Genomic DNA, 24,784 nt, shown 5'->3' with positions numbered 1-24,784 from the left:
TATATATATAGATATATATGAGAAATGTATGTTCTAATGCAATAAAGAGAGATTAAGAATTGTGAGCACCTGCCTTTGGCTTTCTTCAGTTCGTCTGATTTCATTATTATACTATACTATACCAGTCAAAAGTTTGGACATGTACTTCTGATTTAATAATGTTTCTTTCATTGTCATGACTATTGACATTACACCAGATTGTCACTCAAGGCACAAAAACTATGATTGAACACATAACATACGTATAACATAACATATTTAGATATTTTTTGCCACATTAATCCACATATCTTGGTTATATATTTGATGTCTTAAAGAAGAAACGGGTGTGTATACGTTTTTGAATGATAGTGTAAAATACCTTAGTTTGATAGTTATTTTTAAACATAAATTTATTATAGTACATAAGAGGCCGGATGTCCTTGAATTAAAAAATAAAAAAACATACGCGAACTAGCAGCAATTGCCTCCTGGCAATGCACTTTGATACGTTCTATTTCCTCCTGAAATTGTCCCTAGCCGGGTCCTGTAGTGTTGACATTTATCTCGCTATCAGCTGACTGTCCATCAACTAGCTGGCCAGCTCAGGTACACTCCTCCGGCTGTCACAAACCTTGACAATGCACCTGTCGTGTCAACGCATTTGGCCTGTAGCGCTCACACGTCGCAAATAGCAACATACTTTTGTCGAGGCAAACGCGGCGCACCGCGATGTGTATTTATCTCTAAGCTTCCTTCCTGTTGCGGAAGACGCAGTTTCGCACTAACGTCACGGCTAATGCTAATGCTAATGCTAATGCTAGCCTCGCCGAGCTGTGCCGAGCCACGGCGCGAAGAAACCGACTGAACTCGCCAATGTGAAGAAGTTATGGAGGGGATTCTGTACAAATGGACGAATTACATGACGGGTGAGTGCCGTGTCTTGCTGTCGGAAACGCTTTTGTCACCAACTTGCCTCTAACTGGATGACCGACCAGCCATATGCAACGATGCTTCTGTCTGCAGACAGTGCTGCTGATTCCTTCAACTGTCGAAAATATACAATATAAAAAAAACTATCCAAACTGAATTCACACTTGCCATTCCCCCCCACCACGAAACTACACCAACGATTAGATACTGAGGTCACACACAATCCGCTTTGGTCGATTGCACCGCCGTCGCTGGAATGGAAACGTGGATTATAATTTGCATGTGATCCAAACAGCACCAGAATGCGATGTCTATTAATAATATCACAGAAATTGGAAGGCCCCAAAATAGGTTCCGCTGACAACTTTTCTAATCCCACTAAGCGGTCAGCTGGGAATGAGCTGAGCGTCACGTGAATCGTCTCAAAGTTTCCCCACTCTCATGTATTTTAAAGTTTGGGGAAACTCCTGTACATTAATATTAACCAGGGTGCAAAAAATACTTCCATCATCCATCCATCCATCCATTCATCCTGTATAATATTTACAAACATTATACTATGTCATGATTCCTAAGGGGAAATACAACTTTTTACATTGTAAGAACATTATTTGGAAATGTCTGCAGACAGATATCATGCATTTATCTCTTTATCATGTGCTATTTTGTGTTACTTGTCTTTGTATTCAAAAGACAAGTGTTGTGTTTGCTTTGTTATTTTTTTTGTTTGTTTGTTTTTTTTAATTTTACTGACGCTGGTCTCGTGTTGTCGTTCCTCAGGCTGGCAGCCGCGCTGGTTCGTCCTGGACAACGGCGTCATCTCTTACTACGACAGCGAGGACGACGTGGGTAAGGGAAGCAAGGGCTCCATCAAGATGTCTGTGTGCGACATCAAAGGTTAGAGAGTGCCGTGAATCCTGCCAGACCGGGCCGCGTGGACCGCCCTGACGCTGACGCGGTGACACTCATCAACGTTTTTCTTCCCGCGTTGTTATTATGTTCCAAGTTCATCCGACGGACGTGACGCGTCTGGAGCTGATCATCCCCGGCGAGCAGCACTTCTATGTCCGTGCCGTGAACGCCGCCGAGAGGCAGAGGTGGCTGGTGGCTTTGGGCTCGTCCAAGGCTGGAACCCTGGACAGCCACAAGCACAGAGGTATGCACGCAAGCTTGCATGCACCGGTATGGAAGCGCATTGCTGCCACACTAGGAAAAAAAAACCAGGGCTCAGTATCAGTAATTATCAAGAAATCCAGTGATAGTTTCACATTATAACATGGTAATTATTACGTAAAAAAAAAAGTGAAACCGTCGCGTCGTTTTGTGAAAAGTGTCACGTTTAAAACATGAAACTTTCACGAAATAACGTCATAGCTTCATATTATAACGTGAAAATGATTGTTTAGAAGCGCGATAGTTTTCATGTTGTAGCGTCATGCTCGGCCCTGGTTTTTTTTCTAGTGTGGCAAAAATGCACTTCTGCACACAAGTGACTCACGTGTGTAACCATAATATACAAAGAACTGAGAAAAAAAAAATCCTGCGCCACTTTAACTGCCATTTGAATCTAAATTGCTGTCAAATATTTGTCAAATTAAACGTTCAGGGTGAGACGGACGTCCCTGAACACTCTCTGAGTGCTGCGTGTGCATGAGCGCTTCTTTTTTTTCATGTGCTTTTCCCTTCAGGCCCCGACTGTTTAAAGACAAAGATGTCTGAGCTCCGACTCTACTGTGACCTCCTCGTCCAGCAGGTGCAAACCATCCAGTCTCAGCACGGCGACGACCCGGAGACTGCGCCCACCTCAGAGGTAATGTCAGGGCTTTCTATTGATTTATTTCTTTTCGAGAGGGTTTGTTTCACATTTGAGTCTTTACGAGATTCTGCCACCAGTTAAAAATGAAATTGTTGTCACGGGAATTAAATAAAAAATAATAGTTTAGATTATTTTAACTTGCAAAATAACAGGCAGATGGCAAAAGTTGCATACTGTTACACCAGCCCAGCGGGGGGCGCTGTGCCATACTGAAGTATGTATTGTAGTAGTAGTAGTAGTTGTAATATTTTCTTTTCATCCTTGGTGTTTAAGTTTTGTTCTCGGCCCTCTGCAGGCGTCTCTTCTCAGTGCCACTTGCGCAACCTTCATCAGGACTCTGGAGGAGTGTATGAGCATGGCCAACCAGAGCCTGACCCCTGACCTCAGACCTCCTGAGAGGGTGAGAATGAATGGACTTCTTTGGATTTTGTTTTGTCGCATGCATTTTAGAAAGTCTAACCAACGTGTTTGACCTCTGTCTGTCTGTCTGTCTGTCTGTCTGTCTGGTAAAAGATGAAGAGGTCCATCAGTCACCCTGGAACGTACAGCTTTGACAGGTGAGCAGAAACAAGCACCGTGCACACACCACTTTTGTGCATCAGTCACAGCAGTTTGCAACAGTACAGTTTTACAGTACAGCGATTTTCTGACCAGTGAATTTAGTTTCATTTTGTTGATTTCTAACGTGCAGACTGAGCAGCTCTCTGAATTAGACCAGGTCAAGGATGAAAACTGATCTGAGTGACACTGTTAGGACTGTTGATGGCTTCACATTAATTCTGGCCTCCAGGTCTCTCAGAACTTTTCTTCTTTAATCTTCTTTTTCTCAGGTCGGGCGTGCTGAAGGAGTACCTGGGAGCTCAGCGGTCGACGACGGCGCGCAGGAACCGGACCTGTTCCGACAGCTCTGTTTACGATACAGAAAGTAAGATACAATGTGTTTCTTTTATATATATATGTATTTTTCCTCATCGACGACATTTTGCTCCCTTACTCCCTCTTCCGAGCCAGGGATTAAGAATTCTACCGCACATTAGGAAAACTGCTCATTGATGCATTTGTTTCTTGTGCGTCCGCGTCTGCGTCTATCGTAGGTATCCTGCCCGGCCTGAACGGCGACCCCTGCTCAATTCCAGAAGAGAGAGTGGGCTTGGTCAGCTCAAAGACCACGCCCACTGACACAGACACCGACCTGTCCATCTGAGGAGGCGACTTCACGAAGCAAAATCCATCTGAGGAGGCGAGTCCCTAATCAGGGAAACCAACAACAGCTCAACGGCCGGCATTCTCCCTCCTCCTGGATCGTCCTTGTGCTTCTTCCTGTGGAGTCAGCTGACCGAGCAACACTTCACACGCACTTTGGACTGGCCGTCCGACCGTCCGTCTGTCTGTCCGTCCGTCCGTCCGTCCTTCAGGCTGTCTGCCAGTATTTCAGGTCTCGGTGCAGGGAAAGACAAACACTCCACCCCTTGCTGTCCTGTGGCAGCTCAAACCTGAGTTGATGTGAATTTGAAGTATTTGAGGTTGTGACAGTGGAAGCCGCTGACTCCTCCCTCCGTCCCTCTGTCTGTCCGTCCGTCCCTGGACTCCACAGGGATCCCATCCTGGAAAGAAGTCTGTGAACCTAGTGAACGTCCTGGATGTAAGTGACTTGTGTCAGTGGAAAGAAAAGCATCTCCTGCTCAGCTGTCTTCTGCCTTACCTGTATTATTTAAGCACCTGTCTGACTCATTCTGTTGTTTTTGTTTTTTTGTTCTTTTTAATTTAGCTTTATTTTTTGGGGGCAAATGCCATTTAGAGAAGAAGTCTGTTGCACTCCTCCCCAGCAGCTCTGGAGCTCCTTCACTCACACAGAGACCCACCAAGCCTGTGGTCCTTAAACGCCAAAGTTTGCACTATATATTAGTCTGCATCCCAGAAAAAAAAAGGTGATGCTCTTTATCTTTTTTTGCTATTTAACGTGCGGTCTCCATCTCCATAGCCGAGCGACCCATCTCCTGCCTGAAGGGGGCGCTCGTGGTTGACGGAGTGGAACAGATTCCTGAATGTGTTCAACTTCCTGCCTTTGAAGTATTTGTGCTTCTCCAGCGTCGCCTTGCTCCTCTCCAGACACGTCTGCGCAGGTTCCAGTACGGAGTGAATGTTACAATGTTGCCGTCGCAAGTTCTATTTGTCATTTCCAAAGCCCCGGCGGTGTGTAAGATATGGGACAAAAGCATAGACTACATGCGTAGTTTATGCTTCATTTTATGCCAGTAGACATCTGTAAATGTTATCCACTGGGACTGTGAAGACAGTGCTGTTCCGTTCACAAAATACATATTACAAATGAAAATGCCATCGTCGATCTCATGTCATGTAAACATGATGGAAACCTGAGAAAGGGCAAATGCACTTTCAGTCCTTAGAGAATTAAAGACTATCAGAGAAGGAAGATACAAGTAAAAAAACAAAAAAACAAACATACAATCAAAACAAATATTTATTCAAAATTTTTCTTTATTGAAAGATGAAAAAAAATGTAGTCGTATTCAATTTTAAAATGTATTTTTCTTACAAATTGTAGCCGTGTCAATCGATAGATGAGAACAATGCTGCTGTGATTAGTTTTCACAAATACAACGTTTGGCCACAGCACCTGCCACACATCACATCCTGCTCCTGCACGCTCAGGTCCATAATCAGCAAGAAAAAAAAAAATATATATATATATAAAAAAAAAATCAAGTCACTGTTATTTTCACTAGTTGTACAAAGAAAAAAAACTCAAAATTTCCAGGTTTATTTATTCTGTGACCCGTCAGACGTTTGTATTATATTTTTATGTGATCATGCCTTGACTGTGCATCATGCCTCACCAATGAAGCTCTTCATTCGAGGATTGGGACGAGAGCTCTTGCGTTTGTTCCTCACCTGCTGCGTGAGAGTAGCTGCACTTTCTTCCCTGTTTTTTTTTTTGTTTTTTTGTTTTTTTTTTGTTGCCAAAGCCAAGAACAGAATCTCCTGCTGCCAATCATCAGGATTCAGCTGCAAATTTAGCGGGGAAAGTGAAACTAAGTTTTGGGGTTTTGCATTAATGCCTTTTCTGTGATTTTTTTTTTTTTTTTCTTAACAGTCGGCTCGTGAGATGTTTGCAAACTTCCGCAGAAGTGTGTGCATCTGTGAATTGTAATGACTTGTGACATGCTGCCATGTGGACGACAATAAGATGAAACAAGGCTGACTGGATTCAGTTGTTAACCGAGGAAAAAAAAAAAAAAAAAAAAAAAAAAGAATAAAAAGAGTCACTTTCCCCAACATGCTCTCCAAGTGTTTTGCACTTTCTCACTTGATTGATCTTTTTTTGTACCTTCGATGATCGAGAGTGAACGAGGAGGGGACGCAGTGTTGCGAGCACACCAATAGCGGCTCGCTATCACTGCAGATACACTAATAGACGGTTGAATAGGGTTCACACCTGGTGTCAACACCACGTCCCTGCTGCCCAGGTGAGGCTTCAAAGATCTGGCTGCACCTAATTAGATGGTGGTGGAGGCTCTTCTTGGTCTCCGGGTGCCTGACCTCATGTTGGCGGCTGCTGACCTCCTCATCGCTCAGTCCCTCAGTGACGTGGAGCTCAGTGGAGATGCTGTTGTTCAGTCACACGTTCACATCTCCTCTCCAGACTGATCCTGCACTGCTGTAGAGGCTCCTGCAGATCATCAGCCGCACACACACACACGCACACACACACACACACACACACACACACACACACACACACACACACACACACACACACACACGCGAAACCTGTTTTGTGACTGCACAGGCAGTGACGTCTCCCACTCAGTAATGAGAGCCTTTCTGCCATCTAGTGGACATAAAACATATCGCAAACAGAGCGTTTCCACATTTTTCACCACAGTTGCACGTCTCATTGAAACAAACAGTTTAAAAACAGAGAAGGTGAGGATGTGTGGTCCTCCAGTGGAGATAATGAATGAATTGAATGAAACATAGAAAACCACTTAATTTCTGTGTTCTGATATTCCCTCTAAATGAACACACACACACACACACACACACACACACACACACACACACACACACACACACACACACACACACACACGCTGAACTCGGTGTTTACGGATGGTGCGTCCTGTCGCTGTGGTGCCTTTGCGTTGCCACTGAGGGCGTCGGATTGATTGTGTACAGAACGTGGAAGGCACACAGTGCTGGGCGTGGACGGCCGCAGCTGTTGACGTTCACATTAGGGGAAGGGACCAGGAGGGCACGACAGTCACTGGAAGAGAGAAACACAAGAAAGTAGGACCTGCGGCAGGATGAGTGACTGACGGCTGCTGATGTTCACTTAAAGTAAGTTAAGTCAAGTTTTAGGGCTGCTTTTATTGCAGCTCTTTTATTTACTGCATATTATTTGTGGGGCTGAAACATTAATAAATTAGATCAATCTCTTAAACTCAGTAAATGCGTAAAATGAATAAGTTCTTATATATGACTTATTTTGTTCCTTTCATAGAGATACAATTATTATTTCTTTCTTTAGATAAATTATAATCAAATAAAAAAAAAACAAAACTTTTTTTTCTTTAAAAATAGAAAATGAAAATAAATACTATTTACAAGTAATCAGAAATAATCTGGTATATTCAGATTAAATGTTTAGACGCGAAAAGTTCTTGTTAACACTCACTTTCATCCACAGCCTCCGATATTCATAAGTCATATACTTCACTTACTGAGAGACTCTTAACTAATGACCACCAACCTCCTCCCTCAGCAGGAACACGGGAAGAGCCTGTTTCCTAAACATGAGATTAACTCCGACTCGACCGTCGCTGTCCAGAAGTGGAAAGAAGATTCTTGTTCCTTCTCACAATCATTTTAACAACCAGCTCAGTTTTTCAGGACTTTCTGCTCGCTTCAACACGACTTAAGTCAGGTCAGGTGCGCACGGATGAAACAAAGTCTTGACGACAATGCGGAGTAATTGCTGGGATTAACCGCAGCAGGCCAGTGATGCCTCTTCAAATATTTCCTCTGTTTGAAACGAGCCCTAATGGGGGAAATTCCACTGGTCAGAAGCTGTATGCGCAGAAGCTGGAAGAGCTTAGCAATGAGACACCTGAGCGCTTCGGTTTGAAACTCTTCGGTTCTGATTGGGTTGGTAGATCCGATAGATGAGAAATGCCTGGACTCCAATGGATGAAGCCTCACAGGAAAAACTCTCAAAAGAAGTGTTAACGGGGTGGTTTGACTAAAACCTGGCAAGGAGGTGTTGGTGTTGACACATTGTCACATTTTGTGTGTTTTGGTAAAGGCTGGACCAGAAAAGAAATTATTCACTCCAAAGGAGAATTTTGCATGACACAAGACCTTTAAATATCTCTGACCCACTCTCTGCTGCCAATAGGTGAATAGGTGTACCTTTGAGGGATGCGGTTGCAATTGCTGCATGTAGGAGGAGGTGCATTTGGGTCATTTAAACATAAACACTTGTAAAAGTACCATCTCCAAATCTCCCAAGGATCAACAGACCTTTCACACTACTGTTTGTTTTGTGATATTTTAACAAAATGAACGTTATGTTAATGTACGTTTGTTCCCATCAAAATAGTTTACTTGTTCACAGAGACATTGGACGCCCTCAGGGAGATGGACTCAATGTACACTTTCAAATATTACCTTTGCGCAAACACATTCAGCCGCGTAGAGCCCGCCCCCCCTGCACACTACACGGTTTTCCTTGGCTGACTTTTTTAAAGTCAGTCGGCTCTGGCGCTAACAGCAGCTCCTCTCTCGCAATGATGCACCTGCAGGACGACGGAAGACCTGCCTGAGAAGACTGGCCGGAGTCGTCCACCAATGAAAAAGGTGCTTGGATTTTTTTTTCCAGTCATGTCACAGTCGTGCAATATCTTTCATTCGAGGTTGACATTCTGTCTTTCACTGTGCAACAGGTTCATGGAGGGTGGCGGGGTAAATAAGGAGGAGAAGGAGGCTGCGAGTCCCACCTGCACCAAGGTAGCAACCAGTTTACGAGATAAGATGGAGCCTTTCTTCACAAAAAAAAAAAATATTTGAAGTTTCCATATATGACTCGGTGACTTCACTGAGACTTACTGAGATTGCAAAGAGAATAAAGTAAAGTCAATGGACAAGGTGACCGAGAAACCCGATTTAAAAAAAAAAATACTGAAGAGCAAACAGCAAAACAGACAACAGCCCTGAATTAACACCAAAGAGTTGCAGATCCATCCGACGACAAATTCAACTAAGCAGCAGAAGCTGTGCACTAACTCTCCTCTCAAATGAATTCTAGAAGCTGACTGGCTCTTAAGTCAAAAGTTCATGTAAAAACATTTTAGATTGGAGCTTTTTAAGGTGGAGAGACAGAAACGAAAAACTTCAAAATGCAGTTGCACTGAACGTGAAACCCCTGAAAATGATGTGGCCCCAACCAGCCAACCAGCTCTGACTCTCCTCTTCCTGTCCGTCCAGTCCAGGCCGGGCGCCGGCTTCCTCAGCCTGTCTCGCTGTGCCGCTTGCTACAACCACAAGAAAAGCTCCACCTCCTGGCTAGGGGGCGATGGCGAGTCCAGCTCCTCCGCTGAAGACTCTGGACCAGACGTGGAGTCTGAGTCGGAGGCCGAGTCCAGCAGCAGCAGCAGCAGCTCCAGCAGCTCCTCCCAGGAGTCTCTGCTGGAGGAGCCTGGAGGTGATGGACCAGAGGAGACCAAGGAGGAGACGGAGGAGGAGCAGTCGAGTCAGAGAGTGCCGCTCAGCCGCCCCGACACCATCGTCTCCACCCTCAACCTCCAGGTGCTGCCGCAGAACCACCACACTGACGACTTTCGCATCGTCAAGGTGGCGGAGGAGGCCGCAGGGGTCGAGGGAGGCGGCCAGCAGCACCTACAGGCCGAGGGAGGCGGCCAGCAGCACCTGCAGGCCGAGGGAGGCGGCCACCAGCACCTTCAGGCCGAGGGAGGCGGCCACCAGCACCTACAGGCCGGGTCGCCGTGGCAACAGTGGCCACATCCGCCCGTCCATCAACAGCAGCTGTCACAACAGCATCACATGATGCAGCTCCAGCCTCGCCTCGTGACTCTGCCCACGGCCGGAGGTCAGAGGTCAGCGCCCGGCCTCCCCGGGCCTGCTATGATGCACCCCCCGCCACCTCCCCACCCTGCCCTCTGGGCCCCAAGTGCATCCCAGCCACATCTGGAGGGGCCCAGTCCACAACACTGCTGGTACTGCCGCAGCACCCCCTACTGGAACCACCTGTGTCCCGCAAACGTGACCAGATGACCCGCAGTGTCGGCCGGCGCGTCTGACAATATTATTCCAAGTTTGTCCTGACAGTTGCAAATAAAGTTATACTATTACAACTCTGAGGTATTAAAGAGAAGTGGTTCTCTGGTTTTAGTGTAATATCAAGAAAAAAAGTAAAACATGTCTGTGTGTGAAAATGAAGAATTGGAAGGAAGCTGAATGGAAAGAAAAAAGATTTTGAGATTGTTTGCACTGTAGACCTTCTCCTGCAATGTTTCAGGAATAAATTAATAAACCTGAACAACCCCAAAAGGCTTCTGAGTAAATAAATATGAAAATGTTGTTGTCATGTCAAACATATAAGATCAGAAGGTCAGGTAGTAAGGAAAATTAAAATATAACCACGTCTGGCAGGTGTGTCACTGAGTGCAGGACCAAATCTTGTTGACTTGTTATGCCTGCACACGCACGCAGCAGCGTCACTAATTTACAACCAGCGTCGCGTCACGTCCTGACCAGGAAGTCGGCCGTCACGGCCGCCAGCAGTGGAAAAGACGTGACTTCCTGCCGGCTGCAGGCGACATCAGCGGCCAAACTTCACGCACAGTTTCCATGGATTGAGAGAAAAAAAAATACAAAGACAAGAGGCTTGTTGTGCAGTGTATACTTGTGTGTGTGCGTGTGCATGTGTGTGTGGCCATTAAGTCGATCAAGATCCAGGTCTTTCCACTGCCACACACACACACACACACACACACACACACACACACACACACACACACACGCACACACACGCGCAGACCACTTCTTGAATGTTCATGTATCTCACTATATCTCTCACTTCTATCTCATATATCTCACAATATATCTAATTTATCTCACTATGTATGCATATATATATATGTATATATATATATACATATATATATATATATATATATACATATATATATATATGTATATATATACATATATATATATATACATATATATATATACATATATATATACATATACATATATATCATATATCTCATGATATCTCTCTATATCTCACTATATACTGTATCTCTCTATATCTCACTGTATATCTTATATACCTCACTATGTCTCTCTCTATATCTCATATATCTCACTATATCTCTCTATAACTCAAAGTTGGAGGGATGTAAACACGTGTGACATCATCACTGGCCTCCTTCCTGCATCGCCTGCACGCGTGTTTGGGAAAAATGCTGCAGTGACTCGGCGGCTATTTTCTTTTCTGCCTCTATGAGTCTGTCAATTAGTGATAATGGACCCGGCGGCTGAGAGAAGACCACTCCTTCCCCTTTTACTCCCTCCCTCCCTCCCCCCCCCACACACACACTCTTTCTCCCCTCCCTCCCTCACTCCTCCCTCTACCCCTGTCCGTCTTTCCTTCCTCCTCTCAGTCAGTAGTAATGGAGCCCAGCAGTCCCAAGAAGATCCAGTTTGCTGTGCCTCCGCTGCAGGGACAGCTGGACCCACAGGCTGCCGAACATGTGAGTGTGTGTGCCAGTGTGAGTGTGTGTGTGGGTGTGATTGCTGAGCGGAGTGATGTGGACGCTGCGGGTCCACGAACACCAGACTTTGAATGCAGCTTCTATCTGGTGTTGTGAGCCGCGTCTGGAATTTCTGTGTGTGTGGGTGCAGAGCAGTGCGAGTCCCGCTGTGTTTTGTGCAACTGCACGACAACATGTGGAGATGTTCTGCTCCCGTCGACTTGCTTTTGCGTGTGCGGCACGTTAAAGTAGCTGGAGAGTTTCTGTGTTTGTGCGTTGTTGCGTCGTTGTGCAGAAAGGTGTGGACGAGTAAAAGGGTGAAGCCGCCTGAAAAATGCCACTGAGAAACATCTCATCAGGTTTAATTTTGGCATTTGGAAAATGTTGCTGTGATTTTTTTTTTTTTAAGGGCACACATTATGAAAGTTTTGCTAAATATAGTTTGTCGCATCTTTGTCGTCCTAGAGCTCCCCAGAGAGGAAAAAAAATCTCATCCTTGACTATTTACAAAGTGTGATTTTCTGCTTTGTGACGACACAAAGGGCCGTGACACGTTACTGGCACCTCCCCCAAGCTACTGACCACACCCCCAATCCAGGTGTTGGCTCCGCCTTCTGAGACCGAGAACCTTCCAAGGTTGTGACAGGTCGGAATAAAAGTTTTTCAGCTCTCCTCTCCTCGGAGGAGAAATAAAGATGTGAAAAACAAGCAGAACGTGGGACCTTGAAGTTTTCACTTGTTTGTTTCACAAGTTGCTCACGATGCAAAATGTGACTGTGCATGTAAATCCAGCGCCGCGGTGGCTAATCTGCGGCTAATTTAATAAGTGCGACAACAGAAGAGCCGGGGCCGGTTGACACACAGGCCAGTTCCAGGGCTCCTGACGCACACGCCGCTGAATAAGGTGGATTATGCGATGTGTGATTTCCCCTCTCGCTGATTCTGGCACACAAACATAAGCCGGTCCCAAATACTGACTCGCTGCCTCACGCAGGAGCTTTGCGGCAGAGAACACTGGCCTTTGCTTCTCTCTGGAGTCTGACGCACAGAACCCGGAAGTTTTGGGTTGAGACGGAAGTCCCCCGGTCCCAGTGTGGCTGCCTGCTCAGAACCCCCCCCCACCCCCCCCCACCCCCCCCTGGCTCAGCACTTCCAGATGTTCAAGATACTTTCTGGACGTTGTTTTGTTCGTGGGATATCATCTTGTAAAACCATGAGTTACTTCTGGATGTTCATCAACGTTCCTGCTGCCCCGTTCCCTTCATCTCTCAACTGTGAGCCCGGCAGAGGGACCTGCGATTTCCAATTGTTCAATTACTGTTTCAGCAAGAGGAATTTTTGACTCACACGTCTGGTGTTAATGGCTGGAAGATTAATCTAAACGGGCCTTTTTACGGCCAACGTTTTATTAGAAAGAAGGGAACAGTAAAAAATAAACGAGCAGTCTCAGCGAGATGTCTGGGCACAGTGGACATTGTGAGTAATTCTGCTCTCTGACTTGAAGGGGGACACCCCCCCCCCCCAAAAAAAAAAAATTAAAAAAAAAAAATAAAAAATAAAAAATAAAAATATGATCTATTTGGACTAATGGATATGAACAAAGAGACATACAACTCTAGAAATGTAAGTAGCCGGTGAAAAGCTCAGACAGCCGAGGATAAAGCAGCGATTGTCTGTTAGAGCAGGGCGACGTCGTGAAAGGCATTTGAAGCCTGAAGGCCAGTAAAGTGGATTCACATTCACATTCACATTCACAAAAAAGAAACACCCTCAGAGAAATGTCCTGGATGGACGTATAAAGATCAGGGGCTGTTAGATTTCGGCCTGTTTATTTACACGACTGGCGTAAATCCTTAATTCGGAGCATGTGGAGGCTTTATGAGCTCCATGAATCCCGGCGGTAAATCAAAATCGGGAAGTGGGAACGACGTGAGAACACCGAGGCCGATAAGCAGAGAGAGGCTGACTGGAACAGATGGTTTCCAGCGAGAACAAGGTTCCCATTCTGATTCCACGACCACCACCACACACACACACACACACATAGCAGAGTTTTAAAAAGCAAACGTGTGTGTTTGTGTGTTTACTTCAGATCCGCCGCAGACGACCGACTCCTGCCACCCTGCAGATCTACAGACAACCTGGAGCAGGTGAGAGACAGAGAGGGAGAGAGAGAGAGAGAGAGTGAGAGAGAGTGAGAGAGAGATTTTGTGTGTGTGTGTGTGTATGTGTGTGTGTGTTGAGAGTGGGGGTGGATGCAGAGCTGAAAGGGCAGCAGCTATAATGGAGCCTTTATTAGGTTTGTGCTGCAGCTTTTGGTAAGTGATCTCAGCATGCAGGCTGGACTGATGGATGCCTATGGTGTGTGTTTGTGTGTGTGTGTGTGTGTGTGTGCGTGCGTGCTCCCATAAATCCCAGTGCACAGGCACTGACGGAGAGAATAATAAGAGCGATTCCATTTGGCCGACTCAGCTCGGCTCAGCTCAGCTGCTTCCAGCGGTACAAAGCTCCCGTCCTCGTCCTCGTCCTCGTCCTCCCTCGACACTTCTTTCTTTCGCTCTAAGTGTTTGTTTTTTTTTCAACATCTGCCTGTCAACAGGAACGAGGACAAACTAGCAAACGCTTGTCGAGGACAGACCACAACACGGTCCCACAATCCCGCAATTTCCACCCTCGGACGGACTGAAAATGTTTTGCGGGCTCCAATTCAGTCGATAGTTTGTCTTCCGTCACGGCAGAAAAGCAGCGGACGACAACAGCTGTTGACGCTCAACCTGAAGTTGTGTATTTCTGAAAACCTCAACGACATCCACCGTCTGGTCCTGCAATAGACCGTCGGAGATTATTATGGGAACGCACCGAGTTGCGCTGGTCTGGAAAAAAGAAAAAAAAAAGGGGGGGGGGGGGGGGAGCCAAACGTGCAACTGGAATCCCAAACTTTAATGTAATAAAAACTGTTTGGCAGAAACACATAAAGAGAAATTATTCCAGGTGCCGCTTGTGTAAACCGCTCTGCAACACGAAGGTCAGCGGTGTCTGATTCTATGAATCTGATGTAAACAAAACAAAACAGCGGCCGTGCTCTTCAGGCACAAACCCCTCCAATCCCTCACCCCACCCCACCCCACCCACACACACACACACACACACACACACACACACACACACACACACACACACACACACACACACACATACATACACGCACACAACACGTCTCCGTCAGCCTCCACTTGACTGCAGCAGCCTGTTTTTATCCTAAACCGCCGCCAACTCGGAAAAGCAGCCCATTCATCAGAGTGCGTGAGGTCAGCAGGTACAGGAGGTGTTTACACGCTGCCTGGATCTGCTGCCAACCTCGGCTGAAGGAGAGAGTCGTTTGCAGGGTTAGAGAAGGAGGAGGAGCAGGGTCAAGGGTCACAGTAGGGCAACTGGACTGCTTCTCGTGATCTTGAAGACGCTTAGCTTCTTCAGTTCTGACAGGGGTTGGAACGCCTCGTTGATAATCAACACCTCAAAAAAAAATCAACACCGTGCTAAGATTAGGCACCATCAGCCTTAGCCCCACCCACACCTCCTGGTGGTGAAATACCTGGGACTCTCCAACCCCGTTCAGAACTGAAGAAGTCTTTCAGATGAGAGGCGGAACGTCTTCTACCTTCTCCCATGGGGAGAAGAAGAAGAAGAAGAAGAAGAAGAAGAAGGAAACAAAGGAATTCTCAGAGGGCCGCAGTGCATTGACTTTTAGACGTGTTTAAAAACGTCAGTTCACAAGCAGCCCCGTTGCTGCAGCCGGAGCCGTCAGACCGCAGAGGAAAACACGAGCAGGCGACTCAGATCAACCAAGCCGAGCGAAACATCCATCCATCCATTTCCAAAACCCGCTTCTTCCTGAGCTCAGGGTCACGGGGGTCTGCTGGAGCCTCTGCCAGCTGTCATAGGGTGAAGGCAGGGTGACACCCTGGACAAGTGGCCAGTTCATCACAGGGCCACAGAGAGACAAACAGCCATTCACTCTCGCTCGCACACCTTACAGACAATTCCAGTTCTCAATTCACCTCACATGCGTGTTTTTGGAGGAGGTTGGAGAACTTGGGGAGAACCCACGCAGACACAGGGAGAACATGCAAACTACCACACAGAAAGGCCCCTGGCCCGGAATGGAACCCACAACCTTCTTGCTGTGAGGCGGCAGAGCTAACCACTGCGTGCAACCAGTCAAGAACAAGGAGCGACCAGACGCGTAACGCTGCTGCCGTGTGCTCTTCTGCTTGCAGACGCTGGGGACCAAAACGAGGCCGGCGGAGAACCACAGGTTGGTGTCAGTGCGACGCAGCGTCAAGCCTCTAGGTGGCGCTGCTAACGAGTTTAGGAATGACCCCCCTGCCCCCCACTCCCCAGCATCCCTCCCCCGTAAAAGGTTGAACATTTAGAAACAGATTTGCTTTAAACTTAAGTTAAAATTGAAACGCAAAGACAAGATTTCTATTTGCACTTAATAGTAGTCACCTCTAGTGCCCCCTAGTTTTTTTGTTTTTTTTTTTAGCTAAGAATTAAACAGACCACAGGTTCATTAGATGAAAAGATTTAACCACATAATCAAATGTGTGCATTTTTCCCACAGTTTTTTTTTTTTTTGTCTCTTGCAGGCTGCGGACGGAGCACAGAGGAAGCAGAGCACTTTTGCCCCGCCCACCATGAAAGGTAAACAAAGGACCAATTTTAACAGAGGGTTCAGTCACATGAGGCTGTAAAATGACTCGACAGTTTGGACTGTGACTCTCCACTCAAAACCGTTTATTGACAGTTTGGACTGCGGCTCCAGTCTTCGTCAGAAGCCTCTGACGAAGACTGGAGTCGCAGTCCAAACTGTCAATAAACAGGTGACATCCTGGCAACCCCACTTATTTGTCTGAAGAAAAGAAAACAAGCGTCATCCGTCAACGATGACAACGCTGGAGCTGCAGATGCTCTTGGTGTTGCACAAACCCGTGACAGAACTCCTGAGCCCGGCGTCGTCCTGTTCAAAGAATCATCTCATGATGTTTACAGGAACGTCCTCCGTGATGAGGAACTGACTGCGTGTTTGCTTTAAGTGTGTGTGTGTGTGTGAAGTCATGCACTGCTGCTTCACCCACCTCGTAACTGTTTGACCACCGCTGTCTGTTTGCTTTATCATAATTATCATGTCACATCCCGCCCTGTTTTTTCCCCCTGCAGCCGTACTTTTGTTGGTTTGTTTTCTATTTCTTTCTCATTGGGGAAGTGGGCTACTTGTGTGTTGGGTCGGTTCACATCTGCCAACTTGAGTAAAACACAAAATGGCGATCATTTCGGACCATTTCCTCTTAAAAGTCAGTCAGAGAATGAGATCGGTGACGGGTTTTATATCTACAGTCGCCACTTTGGACCCGACAAACAAGAACTTTTGGGGGCAAAGTTGCTGATGTTCCTCCTGCCTGCTGAACTGCTGTATTAATGGCCTGGTTGCCGTTTGTTATCATTATCCGACTGAATAATTCATGCAACCGGCACAGCCGGTGCTCCGTGTTCCCTGCTGCTGTTTATTTACAGCAAGCAGCAACAACAAAAATATTTATTGTGATTGTAAAAAAAACAGGGTTTTAAAGTCAGCATGCAGTGAGAGTGCATAGCGAATAGCAAGTGCAGCACTGAGCCGCTTCCAGGAAGCACCCACAGTAAAAGCTTCTCTGATTGATCTAGTGTGTGTGTGTGTGTGTGTGTGTGTGTGTGTGGCCAGCTAGCTATTAGCCTCGTAAATTTCTCGAAGAGCACCTGCAGGTTGCATAGCTCATAAAAAAGTACTTAAAATTTAAAATTCTCCAAACTTTCATATCATCTCCCTCCTCCCTACAACTTGGAAATACAGTAACTGGAGCAGAGAGGATTTTCCAGCGTTAAAAAAAGGAAACTCAGGCTAGTTTTTTTTTTGTTGCTGATTTTCACTTGGATTTGTTTTTTTCATTTTGCTCCCTGCTTCAGTTGTGATCCATGTTTTGAAAGGATTTCTTGTAAATTCCCTTATTCCTCTGATGATTTGGGCTTCATCCTGCGCAACTATAGTGGTAGTTGCAGCGTGTCTCCAATAGAGGTGCTCTTCTCTCCTCAGACCTTCAACAGGGGGCGGAGCAACACTTATTGGGGGCGGGGTTGTGTGATACAGACGGCCAGCTGAGTCCAGTCACAGCCCAGCTGTACGCCAGCTCCTCCCTCTGGGCCAATCACAATGGGCCGGAGGAGGCCAATGGGAATGAGGCGTGTCCGCTGTTAGCCAATCGGGAGAGAGGAGGAGTGGCCAAGGGCAACAGTTCGGGGGGTAAAAACGCTTTTGAGACATGGCTGCCACCTCACCATCGCGCAACATCATCTATATCTACACACACACACACACACACACACACACACACACACACACACACACACACACACGCTGTGCTTCAGTTACCGCAGACTGGTGGTCGGGATGACGACAACATATCCCAAAGTTGCACAAAACTTTTGCTAACAAATTTTTAACGAGATTGGGAACTATCGTGACCTGCAAACTCAAGGTCGATTGTCGACATTCCACCAGTTTCAAGGGTGAAGGCTTGACCGCGAAATTAGGATTTCTGGGGATAATAGAACTCAAAACAGTATTCGCTGCAGTAGCAAATAAGTTCACACAAGGTTTAAATTGTTTTAACGAATGCCTTTTGATCAATTTGAGCAAACCTGTCCAATATTAGTGCATTCATTCTGTTAATTTAATAGATTGGCGCTTATACGAGGCACAATAAATAGATAAATAAATACGTCTGGAATCTCTTTAAAACAGCTTTCAGTTGAGTGCTTAGTTTTGTAGCAAAGAAAAAAAAAAAGAAGAAGCAAAGAACTCATTTAAGTTGAGAAGTTGAGCCAAATTCATCAAGTTGATGGTTTTAAATTGTGAACTTATAAACATTTCCCGTAACTGAGAACAGTCCATACACACACACTCACACACAGACAAACACACTCACACAGTGGCCACTAATAATTCAGACCATGTTTACATTTCCATACCATTCACTAGCAGCACTAACTCCTCTTCCTCTCTTCTCTTCCTCCCTCTCTTCTCCTTTTATTTTTCCTGAAATCACAACCGCCCACCTCCCCCTGATCATCACCAGATTTGTCACGCGACCACAAAAAGGAGGCATCGAGCCCTGACTCGGTGTCCCGGTAGCCTCCTCCTCCTCCTCCTCCTCCTCCTGCTCCTCCTGCTCCTCCTTCACCTCCACCACCTCCTCCTCCACCTCCTCTTCCTCGGACGGCCACTGCTCCCACTGACGCGCTGCCTTGCACACACTGTCGCTGCACATAAACACTGGATGTCTTCACTCACACTCTCCTCCTCCTCCTCCTCCTTCGCCTCAGACACAAACGCAGAGGTGTCAGTCGGAGGTGATAGATCAGGCTCAACGTAGGCGCTGCTGGTGCTTGTGTAGAAACTGGCTGTGAATAAAGATGTATTATATTGAAATGTTTACTAAACGTCTGGGTGCTTTTTCTCCTCTACTTTGTCTCTTCCTTCAGCCGTGTCTGTTTTTATTCCGACAAGCAACAAGACAAAAAAAAAAAAAAAAAAAGTCGACTTTATTCACCAAATTTCAACTCTAAAACTCGAAATAGAAACTAAAAAAATTCCTTCCTGTAATATTTTTTCTTCTTCTTGTTGCCCTAATCCTCTTTCGTAAATGTTCTGACTGAGATTGGATGAAAGGTGCTTTTTCTCTCTGGTGGGGGCGCAACCTCGAGCAGTTTCAGCCTTTTAAGAGTGTTTGAAAGTGTTTGGGAAGGAGGTTGTCCAGGGGAGACGCCGTGTTTTGTTTGTGCACATCTGCTCGACCCGGCTGTTTGGAGATCAGCGTCTCCTGCCACCGCCGCCACAGCTGAGACACTTCGGCTTGTTTGCGAGAGGAGGGGCGGAGCTGGAGCTGCAGCAGCCGCAGGTGGGACGGCAGCAGCTGTCAGGGCGAGACACTTCCCGTAAATCACTCTGACCCTGGAGGGGTTTTCAATGGTAAAGATATTCTACTGACGTCTTTCTCATTCTGGACTCACGTGGAGCAGCTTCACACAGTTTTACACCATTCAATAAACTTCTGCCTATCTCGTCAAACAGGCTATTTAGCCCTGTGTTTACAGCCTCCTGCGTAAACTGATGCTTTGTTGGGTTTTGCACGTATTTGGAAAGGGGAACAAAAAAGCAGATGGGGGGGGGGGGGCTCACAGGGTGGAGGGGGTGTAGTCACTAAGCTGGGAGAGATGTCAGAGAGGTATCAGTGCCCCTTGTGACATCACAAATGGGGGATGGACGTTTAATGTGCTCTTTCAGTGTTAAAAACAGCGTGTTGTTGCACAATTAGATGGGACCTTTACATTCAAAACATCGGTGCACTTCTACTTCCTCTATTTTCCAGTGCCTTCGTTGACCTTCGTTGTGCAACTCGTACATGAATAATATGACCAGAGGCAGAAAAAGTGGAATACATTTCAAAATTTGTGTGAAAGTGTGCGAGATGTTGAGAGGTGGAACTCAGGAAGGAAGAGAAGATACAAACTTAAAGGTGCCTGGGTTCGACTCGGTAACTGAATGACTGTGTGTGTGTGTGTGTGTTTGTGTACGCGCTGCAGGTAAGCTGAAGACTCCAGTACCTGAGGAGGACGAGGAGGAGACGAACCCTCAGGGCGACTGAGCCGCAGCAGGACCCTCAGCACGGCAGCTTCTTCTCTGACCACCGGGACAAAGTGACTGAACCTGGCGCCCAACCTCAGCCAGAGAACCAACACCACCGAACTGCTGACCTCTGTGTCATCGACCGAGGGAGAGAGAGAGAGAGAGAGAGAGAGAGAGAGAGAGAGAGAGAGAGAGAGTGGAGGTTTAAAAAAATAAAAATAAATAAATTAAGTCAAAGTGGCGAGGCTGAGAAGAGGCCTTGGATCAGCCAGGACATCCAGCCTATTGTCTTTTTCACTTACTATTAAAATTAACACGTTTGCGATTGTGTCATAAAAATTCACATTTGAAATCATGATTAAATAATTCCAGGAACCGAGGGAGAAACTGATTTCTGACCCAAAAACAAAAGGCATCAAATGATGACATTTTATTTCGCAAAAATGTTTAGGACCAGCCAACAATAAAGCAATAAATGACTGACGTTTACTCACTGATGAAATCTCGCTCAGCCACAATGCCACCACCAAATCGTCAGGAAGAATTACATTCCAGTGCAAACAAACGGACTATCTGGAAACTTGGGTTTTATACAAATCTTTTTAAACCTCAATTCCGTTTGCAGTTAAGTTGATTTTGTAACGGAACTGGGTGATCTGAACATTTGTTTTTGTTTTTTTTTATCACGGCTTCGTGTCATATATTTTTTATTTTACTCCGTTGTTAAACGAGCCACCGGATGTCAAGACATCGTCGCAATGAAGGAGCAAAATCACTCTGTCGGTTTGCCAGGGGCGCCCCCTGGTGGTTGCATGAGACGCAGCAGGTATCGAAAATGAGGACGCTTCAGTTTTGGAGTGAGTCCTGGCCAATAATAGCGAGAGAAACTTCAACAAATAAAAAGAGGGGAAATGTTTGACGTGCTGTCCGACAGGAAGTGGTTTATTCCACTGAACAGTCTGAAGGACTTCCGGGTAAGTACCACCTGTCAGCAATTAAAAAACAGTACAGTATTACTTATATGTTGAGACTCCAATAGAGCAGCCAATCAAAAAACATTCAAAGAAAACAGCACATTTAGCCTTCTGTTTACAGCCTGTAGCCAATATAAATGCTCTGATGGACCTGCTGCATGTTTGGATGGAGGTCACAAGGGTCATTTTGGATATTTTAAGTAATTGTAATAATATATATATATATATACAGTATATATTTTAAAAATGTGCTCTTTCATCTGCTGGTCAAGAGACATAAAGAGGTTTTATTAACTATGTACAGTAGCTCCGGGTGATTTATTTTCTTCTTTTTTTTTTCAAAATTTTGCAATACCAGTAATGTCTTTGATTTTGTCTTCAAGAGCTTCAATAAAGCACCACCACGTCACTTTGTTAATCACATCTCAGGTCTGACACAGGCCCAAACTTTATTTTTATTTTTTTTAATTCATGTTGGTTTAAGTTACACGGTGGAATCAGAGACAAAAAATAAAAAATAAAGATAAAAACAAAAGAAATTAGAAAAAAAAATAGAATCTTACAGCAACCGATGCACACTGAATGGCAGAATGTGTCCACGCCGCCTGATCTGTCCTGTCCTCTCACACTTGCAATGCACACTATAGACTACAACATACAGCCGACTAAGACGCGCGCTCTAATGTCAAACACACCACTTCACTAGATGTCCTGCTACGTCCTGAAAAACAAAACCAAATTTTTTTTTTCCGATGCTTTCCTCTCCGTCCAGTTGCCAACTTTTGCGCTCGCAGTGTGCAGCGGAAGCCTTCAGAAGAGACAGCCGGTATCGAGGGCTCGCACGCGTGGAATATTGTGTGTCTTTCTTGGCGCGATGCCCCTCGCGACCCCTTCAAATAAATTAAAACGTCAGGCCGCATTTTCTCCAGCTTGTTGGCTGTAAAAGGTTAAAACTATGCAATCAATTAGTGTTTCATTGAAGCTCTGGGGGAGAAGGAGGGGTTGGGGGAGGGGTTAAAATTGTCTCAATTAACTGTTGTTATTGGGAAATTAAATAATGCATTCATAAGCCCACAGTGTGTGTGTGTGTGTGTGTGTAAATTGTGTTCAGCTGCTGAGGCGCCGTTTACTGGTCAGCGCTACAACAGTCGGGATAGAAAAACTGAAATTCTCTTCAAAAAGAAAGAATATTTATTCATTTTCGTGGCCAAATACGTGATGAGAACATTTTCAACGGCAGCTGCTGGACTTTTGATGAATCAGGAGAAAGGATTTAAAAAAAAAAAAACGAAACGAAACAGCTGCGAGGAACATTGGGAAAGAGGTTTTCTGTCTTCAGCTTAAAAAGTCCTAGTGGAGGCGCCAGATGGAGCGCGTCCAGAACATCTACAGTCCAAACCGTGCAAACACTTAAACATGGCATCTCACCCGTCAAACACCCAAACACCGCACCACTCACTTCCAAGCCCTGATACACGTCTTTTTTTTTGTTGTTTTGTTAGCTTTTTTTTTTTGTAGTGTCAACACATTTGGCAAATCCTCGTCGTCGTAAAAGTAAAAAAAAAAAAAAAAAAAAAAAAAAGAACCCAAACATTAAAAACAGACAAGTTCAGTTTCACATCAAAGTAGAATACAGATATTATATCTTTACCCACAAAAAAGTTCATGTTCATGTTGACAACAAGCTCCGGGGGGGGGGAAATAAAAATAAAGAAAAAAAAGGTCACCATGTTGTACGAGAGTGTGTCTGCATTGCTCACTATGAAATATGTGTGTGTGTGTGTGTGTGTGTGTGTTGTAGTAGTATCTCTGGTCAGCGTGTGTCGGTGTGGTGTAAACTCACGTCAACGAGCAACTGCTTTTTTTCCCCATCATCAACACAGGAAACCCCTCCCCCATCCCCACCCCCACCCTACCCGACCCTCCCTCCCACCCCCCCACCTTATTAAAAGCAAAACAAAATTAAAAACACGCCACGTCAGAATCAGTTTGCTTTTTTTTTTTTTTTCTGAAATAAGCATCCAAATCCATCACCACAGAGAAGTTCAGCCAGACACTGAAAATCCGATTTCATCCAAGGGAGAGAGAGAGAGGTGGAGAGAGAGAGAGAGAGGGAGAGGTGGAGAGAGAGAGAGAGAGAGAGAGAGAGCGAGAGAGAGAGGTGGAGAGAGAGAGAGAGAGAGGGAGAGGTGGAGAGAGAGAGAGAGAGAGAAAGAGAGGTGGAGAGAGGGAGAGGGAGGGAGAGGGAGAGAGAGAGAAATAAAAGAGAGGAAAGGAATTTATACTTTTAGTGTCAACTATATATATACTATATATTTATATTTTGTTCTTTTTATACCAACCAAACATATGGTATAATGTTATGCGACGCGATGGTCCCCGGCAACATCATGAAAAAGTACAATGATTAAAATAAAGACACTGATCCCCCACTGTCATCCAGCTAGTGTTGTCTGTGTGTGCGTGTGTGTGCGTGTGTGTGTGTGTGTGTGTGTGTGTGTGTGTGTGTCTGCTTCTTATTGGTCCAATTTCAGTGTCTTTTAGTGTCTCAGCGCGCTGCATTGCGGGAGTTTTGCACCTGGACTTTTATTCATCATTAATGACTATTTTGCTGTTGTAGTTGGCTGTGTTTAGTGTCGTGTTTAGTGTTGCGTTTAGTGTCGTGTTTAGTGTCGTTTGCTGTTAGTGTTTGGGATGTGTGCGGGAATGCTTCCCCCGTCGGCCCGGCGGGGGCGCCGTCTACGCGTTGGCGCTGATGCTCTGTTTGTAGACGGCGTGGTAGGCGTTCCGCAGCAGGACGTAGGGGAAGCAGGACTCCAGCAGGTCCATGGTGAGGAAGGGAGACTCCTGCACAATCTGGGGTGGGGGTGGGGGTGGGGGGGATTAGAGGGAAATTAGAAAAATTTAATTGAAAAACACAACATAAAAGCAAAGTTTCAGCAAGCGTCCGTGCAGAGGGTCACCGACACCTGGCGGCACTTCTTCTAAATATCTCAATAAAAAAAACGTTGATGGAAAAACCCAAACTTGGAAAAAGCTCTCAAATATGGCTAAAAGATTTTGACGCTCGCATAATGGGGTTTTTCAGATGTATTGATATAGAGGCATATCGCAAAAGTGTCATGGAAACACTTTTTTCACATTTACACATCACTAGATGTGATGCACGGGGATGTACGTGGAAACACAACTCAAACAAAACTCAACTGCACTTTGTCGAAATTTTAGAAAAATCGCTTTTATTTTGCGAAAAACTGTCATGGAAAAGCAGCTTCTGTGACTTTCTGATTGTGTGTATGTTTGTGTGTGTGTGTGTGTACGGTACTAATCAGACTGGACTACAGTCGACCTGCTGCCAGATGGATCCCTTCCTAAAGCGTTTGGACGGATCTCAGGCGTCCGTCTGCCAGACGGCGCTGACTCCGAGCGTCTGGGAGGCAAAACTTGGAAAGTAATTGGGCAAAAGCGTCGGTCTGTCACGGCCGATGTGGCCGGCAGCTCCCAACAGGTGCGAGCGGCCACATCGGCCTGCGCGTCGGCGCCCCCTGGCTGCCCGCCG

At 45.7% G+C, this 24,784-nt stretch overlaps 4 protein-coding genes across 12 annotated transcripts in view; 3 read left to right on the top strand and 1 right to left on the bottom strand.

Moving 5' to 3' along the window:
* The first annotated feature begins 539 nt into the window (after positions 1 to 539).
* Positions 540 to 4,959, top strand: plekha3 (pleckstrin homology domain containing, family A (phosphoinositide binding specific) member 3). 2 transcript variants are annotated; one of them, XR_012928766.1, is made up of 9 exons: positions 540 to 908; positions 1,693 to 1,809; positions 1,919 to 2,068; positions 2,601 to 2,722; positions 3,024 to 3,128; positions 3,242 to 3,285; positions 3,559 to 3,653; positions 3,823 to 4,370; positions 4,710 to 4,959. XR_012928766.1 is itself a non-coding variant. In XM_076042977.1 (8 exons), exons 1-8 carry the CDS (start codon positions 869 to 871, stop codon positions 3,930 to 3,932), a joined length of 783 nt encoding a protein of 260 aa, XP_075899092.1. In that variant the 5' UTR covers positions 540 to 868; the 3' UTR covers positions 3,933 to 4,959. The 2 variants fall into 2 exon arrangements, 1 of the variants encoding a protein (XP_075899092.1); XM_076042977.1 differs by having other exon boundaries at positions 3,823 to 4,959.
* A 1,914-nt stretch (positions 4,960 to 6,873) lies between these two features.
* On the top strand, positions 6,874 to 10,128 carry LOC142899424 (uncharacterized). Its single transcript, XM_076042978.1, has 5 exons — positions 6,874 to 7,090; positions 8,554 to 8,608; positions 8,695 to 8,758; positions 9,236 to 9,622; positions 9,713 to 10,128. Exons 3-5 carry the CDS (start codon positions 8,699 to 8,701, stop codon positions 10,040 to 10,042), a joined length of 777 nt encoding a protein of 258 aa, XP_075899093.1. The 5' UTR covers positions 6,874 to 7,090; positions 8,554 to 8,608; positions 8,695 to 8,698; the 3' UTR covers positions 10,043 to 10,128.
* Positions 10,129 to 11,370: 1,242 nt separating this feature from the next.
* ppp1r1c (protein phosphatase 1, regulatory (inhibitor) subunit 1C) lies at positions 11,371 to 21,964 on the top strand. Of its 4 annotated transcripts, none has more exons than XM_076042963.1 (6): positions 11,371 to 11,529; positions 13,622 to 13,679; positions 15,807 to 15,844; positions 16,179 to 16,233; positions 17,660 to 17,866; positions 18,949 to 19,264. In XM_076042963.1, the coding sequence occupies exons 1-6, from the start codon at positions 11,449 to 11,451 to the stop codon at positions 18,996 to 18,998; spliced, it is 489 nt and encodes a 162-aa protein (XP_075899078.1). In that variant the 5' UTR covers positions 11,371 to 11,448; the 3' UTR covers positions 18,999 to 19,264. The 4 variants fall into 4 exon arrangements, with proteins under 4 accessions (XP_075899078.1, XP_075899077.1, XP_075899076.1 ...); XM_076042962.1 differs by having other exon boundaries at positions 18,702 to 19,264; XM_076042961.1 differs by having other exon boundaries at positions 17,660 to 17,923; positions 17,966 to 19,264.
* Positions 21,636 to 24,784, bottom strand: part of nckap1 (NCK-associated protein 1) — a 26,179-nt gene continuing 23,030 nt past the window's right edge. For all 5 annotated transcript variants that reach the window (XM_076042955.1, XM_076042956.1, XM_076042957.1 and 2 more), the window contains one exon: positions 21,636 to 24,081. In XM_076042955.1, coding sequence (XP_075899070.1) covers positions 23,965 to 24,081 — 117 coding nt within the window. In that variant the 3' untranslated portion in view covers positions 21,636 to 23,964. The remainder of the gene's footprint in view (positions 24,082 to 24,784) is intronic.

The sequence above is a fragment of the Nelusetta ayraudi genome, unplaced genomic scaffold (assembly GCF_046127955.1).
Source record: "Nelusetta ayraudi isolate G7.1 ecotype Tasmania unplaced genomic scaffold, CSIRO-AGI_Nayr_v1 ptg000072l, whole genome shotgun sequence".
NCBI lineage: Eukaryota > Metazoa > Chordata > Actinopteri > Tetraodontiformes > Monacanthidae > Nelusetta > Nelusetta ayraudi.
Note: the sequence above shows the minus strand (reverse complement) of the source record. Positions and strands in the feature narration are given on the sequence as shown.

Coding starts and splice junctions, on each gene's coding strand:
- plekha3 (XM_076042977.1), top strand. CDS start 869: ATGGAGGGGATTCTGTACAAATGGACGAATTACATGACGG. Junction 3,129..3,241: donor ACCTCAGACCTCCTGAGAGG/GTGAGAATGAAT, acceptor GTCTGGTAAAAG/ATGAAGAGGTCCATCAGTCA. Junction 3,654..3,822: donor CTCTGTTTACGATACAGAAA/GTAAGATACAAT, acceptor CGTCTATCGTAG/GTATCCTGCCCGGCCTGAAC.
- LOC142899424 (XM_076042978.1), top strand. CDS start 8,699: ATGGAGGGTGGCGGGGTAAATAAGGAGGAGAAGGAGGCTGCGAGTCCC. Junction 8,759..9,235: donor CGAGTCCCACCTGCACCAAG/GTAGCAACCAGT, acceptor CTGTCCGTCCAG/TCCAGGCCGGGCGCCGGCTT. Junction 9,623..9,712: donor TGGCGGAGGAGGCCGCAGGG/GTCGAGGGAGGC, acceptor CAGCACCTTCAG/GCCGAGGGAGGCGGCCACCA.
- ppp1r1c (XM_076042961.1), top strand. CDS start 11,449: ATGGAGCCCAGCAGTCCCAAGAAGATCCAGTTTGCTGTGCCTCCGCTG. Junction 13,680..15,806: donor CTACAGACAACCTGGAGCAG/GTGAGAGACAGA, acceptor TTCTGCTTGCAG/ACGCTGGGGACCAAAACGAG. Junction 15,845..16,178: donor AGGCCGGCGGAGAACCACAG/GTTGGTGTCAGT, acceptor TGTCTCTTGCAG/GCTGCGGACGGAGCACAGAG.